The following is a 13,821-nucleotide window of genomic DNA, read 5'->3' as shown; positions in this document are numbered from 1 at the left end:
TCTTTCCACAGGCAGGCACAGCCCTGGGATCAGCGAGGTGTCTGGGAGGAAGTCGAGTGGGGGCCACCCAGTGACCACCATGAGCTGACAGGGGCTGTTGTCATGGTGAACAAGCCACAGGCTCAAGTCAGGCAGACCCACCAGAACTCCACAAAGGCATCAGCCAGGGAGGCATGGTCCTCAGGGTAGGATAGAAACGGGAGGGGCCCTTACTCAGAGAACTTCTCAGGAAGGGGGCGGGAGGCAGGCTTTCACGAGTAAACATGAGAGAACCCTGTGATACCACAATCCAGCACACCCGTCCGAGCCACGCACCCGCCTGGGCACACCCCCTTCCCACCACCCATAGCCCCGCTTTCTCCAGCCTTCAGGCCTTTGGCTTCCTGAGGGCATGGGCATTTGCGGTTCACAGAGCCACAGCTCTAGGTCTTCACATAGCCTCTAACCCAGGGGTTTAAAATCCGTGCGTCAGGACCCACTAGGCTACAGGAGTGGCCCAGACAGGGGATGTGTGAGGCTTCGCGCTACATACTGTCAACTACCCCGTTCTGCTGTTGTCGTGTGAAAGCAGTCAGACTGTGAGTAAATGGATGGATGCCGCTGTGTCCCAACAAAAATGCATTCACAAAGAAAAGGCAGCCAGCCTACGGGTCAGCGTTTGCCGACCCTTTGTTAGAGGGTTAAAGTAGTAGCAAAAAGCAATGACTTCTTTTAAACAAAACAGAATAGGAAAGGAAATATCAGTGTGCACTACATCTGGCAGAATAAGCAGGAAAGGTTAGTTAGCATGCTTTTGTGAAACCTTTCTTTTGGCTTGTTTAGATATAGTTTATGTATACTTATAGTACTGGGTTGCCATAAAAAAAATTTCTTTTGCAACAAAAATTCTTTAATACTGTGAAATTCAGTCAAAAAGTTTGAAGGCCATTGCTCAGATCCAACCTCTGGTCTTACGTAAATGGAAATGGAGGAGCAGAGAAATGAGGGACTTGACCACGGTCACCCAGCTCGCTGGTGGCACAACTGGAATTAGACCCCAGATCTTCTGGTTGTCATCTCAGTGACCCTATTCCCATAGTCTCTTGCCTCATACAGAGACTAAACCCAAATACCGAGCCACTTTCTCTCTGGTCCTGATCACTGCCCATCTCCCAGCGAGGTGTGCAGGGGCCAGAGCTGGGTGCAGCTGCAGAGGCTGGCCAGGCTAGGGATGGTGAGCAGCGGCAGCACCTTGGCCAGGCTCTGGATGGTGAGCAGCGGCAGCACCTTGGACAGCGCACTGAGCCTCAGCCGCTCCACCAGGCCCAGAGCTGGCAGGAAAGGGGCTTCGGGCCCCAGGAGGTAGAGGGGTAGGGGAAGGCAGAGGTACCTGAGAGGAGCCCTGTGTTGTTGCTGGGTGGCCCCTGGGGTGAAAAGGGCAGAAGGATGCTGATTCTAGTGAGAGAAAAACTATGTGGAAGCAGGAGTGGAGGAGAGCCAAATGAAAAGGCCACGATGAAGGAAAAGAGGCAGATAGTGATGGGTGAGCAGCGTGGTCTGGCGTTCTAAGGGAGACACCTGGGGCCTGTTCCCGGTCTCCCTGCCCCACAATCCCCAGCTCCCTCCAAGAATCTGAACTAACTCCTGCCCAAAGGAGGAAGGTCACTCACAGGGGGCATAGAACATCATCAGGATTGGCTTCTCCTCCTTCTTCAGGAGCCGTCTGAAGTCCTGAGGCACAAACAGAAAACACCACAGGTCACACAACACAGAAACAGAGCCCCCACCCCACCTCCAGGGACCACAGTGGTGGGGGGAGCAGGCGAACACTTCAGAAGTCTCACTGCTTGACTTGGGGGCTGGGGCCGCACGTTGGGAGCTGAAGGAACCTCGGAGATGACCCACTCCAGACCAGCCTGGCATATTACAGATGGGGAGACAGGCCCGGGCAGACAAGTGTTGGGATGCGGGAGCCAGGACCAGGCTACCAGCTCTGCTTTCAGCCCCACCTGAATGATTAAAAGCCTGCAGGGAGCTTTTTATGCCACATGAGGCTGCTGACCAGGCTGCCGTCCGCATGTGGTCTACGGAGCAGCTGGGCTGTGCTGGGTGGCTGTTTTCATGTAGTCTCAACCCGGCCGGGTGGGGGTCTGGAACATGGGGCTAGCCCACGCCCACTAAGCTCTTCCCCAGGCCCCAGCCCTGCCGCCTCCACCCATGTCCCCAGGAGCCCACTGTGAGCACAGGAGCACAGGATGTGACATGCCCCCTCCTAACCCCCAGGAAGTTACAAGTGAAACTGACCATTTGATTTGTAAAGCCTTTAGAACAGTGCTGGCATGTTGTTTGGCAATATATAACTACTGGCTAAATAAATACAATAAATGTAAAAGACAAAGGTCACAACAGTGCTAATGGAGAGACTTTTATGTAAAGCAGGGCAAGAGACCTTTCTTCCAAGGAGAGTCAACAATGGTCGGGAAAAAGCAAATCTATTAGGGACTGCAAAGCAGCGCCACAACAGAGCATATTCTGCTAACCAGTTTCCATAGAAGAAAATTAGAGGGTTTTTTCTTCTGAATAGTAAGGAAAATAAGAGGAAATTTCAAAATGCAGCTTTCTGGCAGCAACAGACATTAGGTAAATAGATGACAGTACATCCCGCACAATGGGATATTGCTGCATCATTACAAACTATGAGGAGGAATATTTAATGTCACAATAAGATGTGCATGTTACATTAACTGGGGAGGGGGAGCGAGTTACAAAACAGCATATAACATGTAATGACACTTTTGTTAATATTTATGTACTGCACTATGTTGCAAGCCTCAAAGGCTACAGAAAACACCAGCAGTGAGCTCTCACTCAAAGGGAAGTGATGGGGTGGTTTTCTCTTTAACATTTAAGCTATATCTTCTAAAATTTCAACAACAAATATGCGTTACTTATAATTTTCCAGCTAAAGATTACAAGTATTTTATGAAAATTCAAAACATTTTATAGCCCTGGCCGGTTGGCTCAGCGGTAGAGCGTCGGCCTAGCGTGCGGAGGACCTGGGTTCGATTCCCGGCCAGGGCACACAGGAGAAGCGCCCATTTGCTTCTCCACCCCTCCGCCGCGCTTTCCTCTCTGTCTCTCTCTTCCCCTCCTGCAGCCAAGGCTCCATTGGAGCAAACATGGCCCGGGCGCTGGGGATGGCTCCTTGGCCTCTCCCCCAGGCGCTAGAGTGGCTCTGGTCGCAACATGGCGACGCCCAGGATGGGCAGAGCATCGTCCCCTGGTGGGCAGAGCGTCGCCCCCTGGTGGGTGTGCCGGGTGGATCCCGGTCGGGCGCATGCAGGAGTCTGTCTGACTGTCTCTCCCTGTTTCCAGCTTCAGAAAAATGAAAAAAAAAAAAACAAAACCAAAAAAAACCAAACATTTTATAATAAATTCTGAAAATGTTTATGTAACTAGAGGGTTAAGGCACTCATTTTTAAATTTTTATTAAATTTATTGGGTGACCCTGGTTAATAAGATTATATAGGCTTCAGGTGTACATTGCTATGATACATGATCTTCAGATTGGGTATGCCCACCAGCACAGTCAGGTCTCCTCTGTCAGCACATATCTGACCGCCTTTCCCTTTCACTGCCTCCCCTCACTCAGCTTTCCCTCTGGTAACCCCATACTGTGGTCTGTGTCTATGAGGTTTCTCTGTTGATTTCTGTTTTAAATACCACATGAGTGAAATCCTATGGTTCTTGCTCTTCCATCTGACTTATTTTGACTGGCATGATATTCTCAAGATCCAATCCATCCATGTTGTCAAAATGGCAGTATTTCATCTCTTCTATGGCTGAGTAGTATTCCATTGTATATATGTACCACACCTTCTCTATTTATTCATCTATTGAGGGACCCTTTGGTTGTTTCCATGTCTTGGCCAAAAGGAACTCATCTTAAGACAGAATTAGTAACCACAACCTTTGACCCTGACTGGGCACCCTGGAGGATGCAAACACCCTGAAAAGAACCTTCTGGAATCTCTACAGATATAACCAGATAAAAGACCTGAGAAGAAAAGGTTTTTCTGAGCCTGTCACAATTTGGTAGTAACACATATTACATTACATTCAAAGATACTTAGTTCCTTCAATAAGGATAGAATTCTACACTTACAAATACGAGCTGAAAATTCAATTTGCATTTGGAACGTTTAGTTATTTTATGTGGGGATTCTATTAGCAAAAAGCAGCTGTACCTATGCTTCTACATGAGAAAAAAACAGCAGAAAGTATAACAAGAGGGTTGCCTACAGGTGCGAAGGAATACTTGTTTAAGTTTTTACACAGAAGAGCAATCTGAGGGGTCTGTGACATGCACATCGTGGGCAAGGAAGGCGCGAGGCTATCGCTGTCCAGGAGCTAAACCTGTAAACTATGCCAAATATACCCATGAGCAACAATCCTCTTAAGCCATTTGTGTTTGCATAGCTATGGGCACAGATGCCACTACCTACCTCCTGGCACCTGACCCTCTTCCTTTGTCCCCAATATGCTTTTTAAAAGGTTTTAGTGGGGGCCCTGGCTGGTTGGCTCAGCGGTAGAGCGTTGGCCTGGCGTGCGGGGGACCCGGGTTCGATTCCCGGCCAGGGCACATAGGAGAAGCGCCCATTTGTTTCTCCACCCCCACCCCTTCCTTCCTCTCTGTTTCTCTCTTCCCCTCCCGCAGCCAAGGCTCCATTGGAGCAAAGATGGCCCGGGCGCTGGGGATGGCTCGTGGCAGAGCGACGTCCCGGAGGGGCAGAGCATCGCCCCCTGGTGGGCAGAGCATCGCCCCTGGTGGGCGTGCCCAGTGGATCCAGGTCGGGTGCATGCGGGAGTCTGTCTGACTGTCTCTCCCCGTTTCCAGCTTCGGAAAAATACAAAAAAAATAAAAATAAAAAAATAAAAATAAAATAAAAGGTTTTAGTGGGGTCACATTATAAGGTATAAAAATGTTGACTCACTAAATAGTATACCTGAAACTAATAAACCAATATAAGACTGTATAACAACTATACTTAAATTAAAAAATAAATTAAAACAAAAAACAAAAAATATGCTTTATCTTCTAGCTGAAGGTACTTTCTATCCCAGAGAAATGCTCATGTCTGGTCCCCTCATTCAAGTCCCCACAGACCCACCTGGTTAGCCCACAGTGATTGCACATGACCTCTTTCTCCAGAAAGTATAATGGCATCACTTTCTTTTGGGGTAATAGGCATTAAGAGTCAATAATGTTAAATGAAGAGGGAGGAGGGAGGAGAGGCAGAGGAAGATAAAGGGTGTGTTTTTTGTTACCAAAATAAGAACGAACATTCTCCTCTCATCTACAAGAAAGCACGGCTTGCCTCACAGACTGAAATGCCACAACGAAGTTCCTGCCCATCCGTACGTGAAGGCACAGCCGCAGATACGCGCACTGTGCACAGGCAGGTCCACATGGGTGAAGATGCACATTCAGGCCAGGCTTCCAAAGAAGGAGGGTCAGGGTTGAATGGAGATGATAACTCATAACCACCTTTCCATCCCTCCAACCCCCCATCCTGACCAAACCCAGAAATTGAAGCTTAAGAGGGTATATCATTTGTTCAATGTTATACAGTGACTCAGAATTGTAGAGACCTGACCCATACCTCTGGAAATATAACCCAAACCTTGCAGATTATTATTTTAAAAAACAAAAAAACCAAACCCATTTTTTAAAAAAGCAGAAAACACAAAGCCAATTCCAGCAACAACCAGATTACATAATAAGGAGAGGATATTTAAATAGACATTCCTATAAGGAAACTCTAAATGTGTTAAAATGCATTAAATAAGAGTAAAGAGTGGAGGAAGCACTCAGGCAGCCAGGCTGTGACCTCCTGTCGGCTCTGTCAGGAGGCTGGGAAGGAGATCAGCGACGAGGGCCTGGCCCGGCTCCCCCGGAGGAAAGCCCAGCTGGTCAGGCAGCATGCCCATTTCTTAGTTCCTTGGGCACCTGTCCTTGGGAGACCACAGTTCAGGGGAAGCCTCCAGTGTCCATCAAAACTGATGGGGAATATATTACCTTTTCACTGTCAATGTGGACAACATCTTTGGCTCCAGGATCTTCTTCCCACAGTGGGGGCCCTTTGGGGTCTTTCAGAAAGGCCACTACAGACTAAGGAAAAGAAGAGAGAAGGCAAAAATCAATTTAGCCAGGAAAAGAGGGAGGTGGGGGAATCGGGAACCTGCCTGTTTCCCTGCCTGGAGGCCCAAGTGCCTGGACTAAAACTGCATGTGGCACAAGATCAAACACTGGGGAGTGTGCCATTCCATCACCCACTGACAGCACTTCAAAGGGCCCTAAAAATGCACCCCCCCCACCAGAATTGTTCAGCCACATGACACCTTACTCAGGTCAGCTGACCCATACCTACTATGCTTCTTCATGGACCAAATAAAGAAAATTTGAGACAATTATTCAAACCTAAGACATACTCATGCCTCTAATAAATCTCACCTCCTCCAGGAAGTTTCCCTGATCAATTTGAATAAAGGTCTCTAGTGCTGTCCAAAGTAGATACTTTCACATTCACACAGTCACTAGAACTGTCAGCCACGTAAGCAGGTAATCACACCTGCTTGCAACCTGCTTGGTATTTCCTGATCTAAGCTGGTTTGGGAGTGTGTTAAATCCTGATCGTCCTCTGGGGAGCTCGGGACAGGAAGCCCCAGCGCCGGGGGCTTAGCTCTGTGGCCTCCTGGTTGATACACTTCTCTCCTTGAAGGCCCCTTCGCAGGTGGTCCAAGATGAAGATCTGACAAAGAGTTTCAGGAAAGGGCTTAACTAGCCTTTGTCACGTGAACAACGGACTCGAATCACTGCTCCCTTTGGGGTGGGGAACAGGGCGCATGTCCCTCCACTCCCCTCCCCACCGGCCACACGTCACGGTCCAGGACGGACACAGCACTCCCTTTTCCCTGACTCACTCCGCGAATGGTGCTCAAAGTCCATGAGAACCAGGAGTGGGTACCAGAAACCAGCCAGCATCCATCCCTCTCCCCTGGAGGACAGTGGCTGGCCTCCATGCCAACAGATGGAGCCCTCAGTGTCCCCCAATGTGATTCAGGGTTCTGTTACTCCTGCCCGCTCCAAACAAGCTCCCATGAGCACATGATGAAGCAGGTGTGTTCACGTCTATGTCAGGGTGAGAAAGGGACAGGGCCTCTAGGCAGCTACGCAGCCGCCCATCCGCTGCCACACACAGGGACCCAGTGAGGCTTATTACTTCTGGAAACTGCTATTTGGAAAGAGCTATTATAGGAGAATGGGGGACAGCTAAGATGTTGTAGGATTTCATCCAGGTAAAGCTCCCTGTCCAGACAAATGGAGTTCTGAGCCACCTCCTGGCAAGAGAATGGCCATTTCCACCATGGCAAAGGTAGATCTGCCTTTTCTCAGTCCCCTGCCAAAGCTTCACTGTGACATTACAAGCCAAAATGGAACTGGCAGGGACTTCATGAGGTCCAAACTCACCCACAGCTGCAGGGCACCTGCCCGCAGGGCCATGAGAACGATGCTTATAGGCACCCCCTGCATGCTGCTGCAGAGAACCCGGCACTGGGGTTCTCAATCAAGGGTGCACAGCGGACCCCACGAGCCGGTGAAACCCGACCCACATGAAAACACTTGCTTGAATGTATGCACACACACTGTTTTGAAGGAGGTCTGTGGCTTTCAGGGGACTATCAGTGGGAAGAGGAACCCAAATTGGGTAGGAACTACTGTTGTGGGGCTCCTGTCCCATACCAGCACAAGCTGAGTTAAAGAGTTAGTCCAGCCTTCCCCTTCCCCCTCCCCCAACTCAGCATCAAGAAAAAAGGATGGAGGTGGACGGGAAAAGAAAAGAAACAGCCTCTTTTAATATAACAATTGAAACATTCATACTAGCAATCTTACTTTTCAGGTAGAGATTATTCTTTAACTGAAGTTGAATAATCCATCCATAGGTTCTCTCCAAACTGTTCTGACAAGACCCTGGGTGGGAAAGTCTATAGGAAGCAGCACCGGGAACCCCACCTTCAGCTGTCCCAACCTGGGTGCTCTGAATCCCAGGAAATGGCCCAGCACCCGCACCTTGGTCTTCAGGAGGACTTCACGGCTGGGAAACCACACTTACAGCTACAGGGCCTGGGGAGAAGGTCATCAGAGAGCCATCTGAATTTCGGTTTCTGGGCACCTCTGGTCCACACATAGGAAGGACTGTGTTGGACAGACTGCTGACAAGCAGAAGGCCACTCACACAAAAAGTTCCCTCTGAGTTTCCTGCTCTTTCCCTCACTCTGGCCTCTGCAGGCCCATGGCATAGCCCCTGTGACCAGGACCCTGCTGAGTTGTACAGGATGACAGCAACAGAGTCATAGCATGAGCCGAGACCGTGCCCCACCTCGTCTCTCTGGAGATAGAGGCCCAGTAGAAACCTTGAGGAAAAATGAATCCGTGATCAGGGAGGGCCTTAGTCTCAGCTGTTCCTGCTGAAAAGCAGAAGCGGTCAGGCAGCCACTGCCTCCTGCTCTGGAGAACTTCAGGGGCCCTACCCCAGCCCCTAGTGGTCCTGTGGGCTTTGTGGACCCAGGGATCAAGGATGCCCTCTCTCCACTAAAGACTCTGATCCTGTATAATATTCAGCCCACATCTCCAGCCTACTGGCGTACAAATCACAGAAGGATAAGATTGCACGCACCTAGTCTTTGTAAGGAGGTGGACAAGGCCGGGACTCGGCCACCCACCCAGGCAAGCTCAGACCACCAGGGTTCCTCGCTCCTTTCCTGCTACTCCAGTTCTGAGCAGCTGCTATCCCCTGGTCCAGAATCTCAGCACAGACTTCTCAGAGGGCAGGCTAAATATACTCCAAACACAACCTCAAAAACAAAACAAAGCTCCCCCACCCCCTGCCCCCTCTTTTCATCACTGCATAGGCACCTTCCCAGCCCCACCCAGCTAGATCTAGTTCCTGGGGAGCACGTGTTCTCTCCAAGGACACAAAGTAAGAGGGGTTAAACCACTCTAGTTTGTAGAACTGTCTCTAAGTGTCTGCGTGGGTGTTAAGATGATGAGTAATCAGGCTGAGTCCGTATCAGGTAAAAGCTGCAGCAACTGAAAAATGAAGCAGTGTTACTGGATAAACAAGAGGCAGGTGGAGGAGGGGCAGACATCCAGACTGATGGACAGACAGGAAGGAATGAAAGGAGACCCAGATGGAGGGAGACTAAGAGAGAGCAGGACAGGGTTGAACCCAGCTGGGAAATCAGGAAAGTAGGAATGAATGAGATCAGCAGATTAGGGAACAGATGAAATATGTGGCCCCAGCCAAGACAGGGGAATGCCGCCTGGACCAGGGGCAGAAGGCTGACTGAGGAAGGGCAGGGAACACATGGTGAAGGAGCGGAGTCCAAGGGCAGGAGAAGGGTTCAGGGCGGGGCAGCGGCTTTGTGATAAGAGGACAGCACCTGCAGGTCACAGGGTTTCCATACTTATGTTCACTAATGTTTTCCACCGACTTCTAGAGTGGATTTGGAGCAGGGAAAATCTCGGTAACATCAGCGTCTCGTCTGGAACAAGCTGCATCAGCCCGCAGGTGCCAACCTGCCGGTGTCCTGCCCTGTGTGCTGACCTGGACACAGCAAGTCCCCTCCAGCCTGGGGCAGCGACTGTGAGCCTGGCTGCAGAGACGAGGGAGGGCGTGAAGCCATGGCAAAGGGAGACTCGGGCCTCTGCAGGGGAAAGGCACAACATGACACACCTAACTGCTGACAGAGTCACAGACCAACTACAGGGCTGGTCATCCCACTGCAGATACTCTGCTGACATATGCTCTAGAGATAAGAATCCCTCGGGCCCCTCGGAAGAGCTATTTGTGCACTCTGCCCTTCCTTCTCTCAGAGAAGCTGCCAGACTTTTGGCATCCATTCAGACTCTGGCTCTGCTGAGAATGAGGGAGGTAAATTTACCTTAAATGTCACAGCGCGGTTATATTCAGTGTGAAATGCACCATCCCTGTCAAATGAGAAGAAAAAGGTGTTAACTTTAGGAATGGTTGTGAAGAGACATACCTTTGGTTTCCTGCAGCACCTTAATAAGCTCCAGCTCTTGAATACAATTCACGACTTTTTTAAAGAAATAATTGTAAACACAGAAAAAAAATCATTCTGAAATAAAATTGATCTAACTAAAAATCGCTGTTCACTGAGAATACCAATGAAAGCTTTCAGCACTTACTTGAAAATTGGAAATGACCACGTGTACTTACTGGTAATGGAATAATTCGACCTTTTTGTCCTTTGGGCTCAGGTCAACTTTCATCTTCTTGCACAATTTTCTACTCTCTGCATCACTGAAAGATACAAATGTCGGGAAACATTTGTTACCTGTGGTCCTCACAAAGGCGTTGACAGTAAAATCTGCTGGTGGCCTATGAATAAGCCAGGTGGCTTGGAATTCTCGATAAAAGCGAGGACCTCACTGTAGACGGGTTCTCAGAGAACCAGAGGGAGGAGAATAACCAATACAATATGGGCTGATCAAGAAAGACAGATCAGCAGATGGGGAGGCTGTATCACTACATGTCAGGGGCAGCACAGGGAGGTCCAGGCAAAGGAAGTGCCCCCGAAGCTCAGGGGGTGGACAGACCATTCTAAGAAGAAAAATAAACAGAATAGCTCAGTGGTTCCCAATCTGGCTGCTCACTAGAATTACCCTGGGAAGTTTAAAAAATACTGATTTCCTGGCCCTCCCCAGATCTTCACTTCAGAATCTCTGCCTGGGGCCCAAGCAAGTTTTCCTTTCTTAGCTCTGATGTGTGCCATATGCCACCTGCTGTATACCATCTGACCAGGATAAAGGGAAAATGTTCTACGGTGCTGAAAGAATGAAATCTAACCAGGTACTGACAAAAGCCAGGAGAGAGGGGAGAGCTTCTGCGAAGCGCTAGGTAGAGCCTGGGATATCAGCTTCTAAGAAAAAATGTCTATCGGGTGCTCAAGTACGAGCTCACCTAAATGTGGTTTCCCTCCTGTGAGACCAATGGACCTCAGCATCACCTAGGAACCTGTTAGCAATACAAACTTTCGGCCCCATTCCCGACTTATTGAACCAAAATCGTGGATACTGAAGCAATTACGTTTTAAGGAACCTTCCAGGTGATCTGCACTGGCTCTTCCTCCCTCCTTTCCCAGTCTCCACGAGGTCAGGTTTCCCCTGGCCCTACACTAGCCCCTCAGAGGCCTTACCTGTCCTCAGACATTCCTCACGACCTCACCACACTTAGCCAAGTGTGCCCAACAGCCAGCCAAAGCAGCCTGCCACCCACTCATGACGGGCCCTGCTCCCCAGAGCCGAGTGGAGCCAGTGAGGGTATGTTAACCACCCAAATTCCCTGGTCTCTGTTCTACTAGGTATGACAGCCACCTGAGGGACGTCCCTTCTTCTCCCACCTGTTACATGTCCCACCTTCTACAGCCATCAGCTTCACACAGCTGTGCACCAGCCCCAGAGCAGATGGACTAACTTAACCATTCAGCACAATGCTAAACGTAATGCTTACCGATGTACAAGCAGAATTGTGGGACCTCATTTTAAGTGTAAACACACAATCTGCAATTCAAAAGCATGTCTTCCTGGAGAAGTATGTGTAGGTCTGAGAGAGGGGGTGTCAGGCACTCCAGGGGCCACCCCTGCCCAGTCCCCACCCCAGACCGATCCCTCTCTATTCAGTAGCCATCACTGTGGCCACTGCAGCTTCCATCCTCAGCTCTGGCCAATAGTGGAAACTCAAGAAATGCATGATGAATTCAGAAAGGAAAGGCTAGTGCATTACAATGGCTGAGCCTCTACGGTGGCAGGGAGTCCAGAAAGAAGGGACAAGCTGGGGGGTGGGCAGGGGACCCAGAGGGCCTCAGAAGGCCCCTATAAGAGCAGCCCAAAGCCCTGTGGGGACACCATACATGCCCCAGCATCAATGGCCATTAAGTTTGGGTCTGCCCATCCTGCAGGCTGTGGTGAAGCCACACTGATAGGCAGCAGGTTTGTTTGGGAACAACTGTCTCTGAGGTGCCCTTTCTCTGCCTGAGTTAATTCCCCAGAAAAGAAGGCTCAACTCAAGACCTTTACAGCCATTTACTTGGCACTTTCCTAGTCCAACTTTGTTTTGCTGCACTCAACTGCTTCTGTGACCCCCTTCTGTCCACACAACTGTAACAACAGTGCCTGGAGCAGGAACCAGGTCACCGTGGGTCTCCCTCAGCCCCACCCTGGTACGCAGCTGCGCTGTGGTGGCCACTCGACGCTGCAAGGCAGCCACTGGAGGGGAGAAGTGCCTCCCCATGCTGGCTCTCTCTTCCATCAAGCCTGGCTGGCAGTCTCCTTCTGTGACTCTCACAAAGCAGAGCGGAGTACTGCAGCCCCAGTCCCTGCCTGCTCCGCCGGAACCCCCTTTCTGGGAAACCTGCTGCACCTGAGATCCCGGGTGAGCCCAGGCCAGGCTCAGGAGCAATGCTCCCCACCAACCTGGCTGAGTGGATCTGGGAGGCCACAGAGGTTCGCCCGCCATTCTCAGTGCGGACCCATCCCTGAAGCCTGTGGCCCCCACTGTAGTCAAGCCAATTGCCGTCTGCCTCTGCCACAGACTCCAAGCAACCCTGTTCTCTCCTTACGCTCTTTGACACTCCCCAAGGATTCTCTCCTCTGGGCCCCCACACACACAGAAATGCAAATGCACACATTCTCAGAGGGGTTAGGTAGACGGCTTCCTGTCCTCTCTGAGCACCTCTGCCACCTACCTCCAGCACTCCATTCCCTACTGTCTCTCTCCACAGCGCATCTCTATGTCTGGCTAACGTGTCCACTGACTGTCACCCCCATCAAAAATATCTGCTCCTTGGCCCTGGCCAGTGGTTCAGTGGATAAAGCATCAGCCCAGCATATGGATGTCCCGGGTTCAGTTCCTGGTCAGGACACACAGGAGAAGCAACCAGCTGCTTCTCCTCCCCTCTCTCTCCCCCTCCCTCAGCCAGTGACTCGATTGGTTTGAGCATGGCCCTGGGTGCTGAGGATAGCTTCCTCCTAGCTTACTCCGAACAGAAGAGCGTCAGGCGCTAAAAATAGCTCAGTACTTGAGTATTGGCTCTAGATGGGGTTGCCGAGTGGATCCCAGTCAAGGTGCATATGGGAGTCTGCCTCACTATCTCCCCTCCTCTCACCTAGAAAAAAGAAAAAAGAAAAAAAAATGTCTGCACCATGCGGGAAGTGGAGGTGGGGGGAGATAAAGAAGGGTATTGGGGGGGATTAAAAAATGTTTATTCCATGAAGGTGAGGGCTTTGTTTTTGTTTTTTAAGTGAGAGGAGGGGAGATAGTGAGACAGACTCCTGTGTGTACCCCAACCGGAATCCACCCTGCAACCTGTCTGGGGCTGATGCTCGGACCAATCGAGCCACTGGCTGTGGGAGGGGAAGAGAGAGACAAGGGGGAGAGGGAGAGGAAGAGAAGGAGATGGTCACTTCTCATGTGTGCGGTGACCAAGGATCGAACCTGGGACATCTGCACTCTAGGCCAACACTCTATCCACTGAGTCAACCGGCCAGGGCGGGCTTTGTTTCATTCATAGCTGTTTCCCCAGGGCTACAAAAGCAGCTGGCACAGAGCAGGCACTCTATAATCACTGAGTAACTGAGTCAATGACTGATGCTATCTTGTCGCTGCTGGGAGGAGCCTCTGCACTGCTGGCTTTTTGGGCTCTGGGCTTTTTCTACTGAGCTCAGAAATCCTGCCAGGTGACCCTTCCTGACAGTGC

At 50.4% G+C, this 13,821-nt stretch overlaps 1 protein-coding gene across 1 annotated transcript in view; it reads right to left on the bottom strand.

The window, feature by feature from the left end:
* The window catches only part of PDIA5 (protein disulfide isomerase family A member 5), an 88,784-nt gene that overhangs the window by 40,653 nt on the left and 34,310 nt on the right, over nucleotides 1–13,821 (bottom strand). Inside the window, exons 4-7 of the mRNA XM_066240995.1 lie at nucleotides 10,284–10,367; nucleotides 9,985–10,030; nucleotides 6,059–6,151; nucleotides 1,650–1,710 (exon numbers count right to left, since the gene is read on the bottom strand). Of these exons, the coding sequence (XP_066097092.1) occupies nucleotides 1,650–1,710; nucleotides 6,059–6,151; nucleotides 9,985–10,030; nucleotides 10,284–10,367 (284 nt within the window). The remainder of the gene's footprint in view (nucleotides 1–1,649; nucleotides 1,711–6,058; nucleotides 6,152–9,984; nucleotides 10,031–10,283; nucleotides 10,368–13,821) is intronic.

The sequence above is a fragment of the Saccopteryx bilineata genome, chromosome 8 (assembly GCF_036850765.1).
Source record: "Saccopteryx bilineata isolate mSacBil1 chromosome 8, mSacBil1_pri_phased_curated, whole genome shotgun sequence".
Lineage (NCBI taxonomy): Eukaryota > Metazoa > Chordata > Mammalia > Chiroptera > Emballonuridae > Saccopteryx > Saccopteryx bilineata.
The sequence above is the reverse complement of the archived record's forward strand: the minus strand, read 5'-3'. Positions and strand labels throughout refer to the sequence as shown.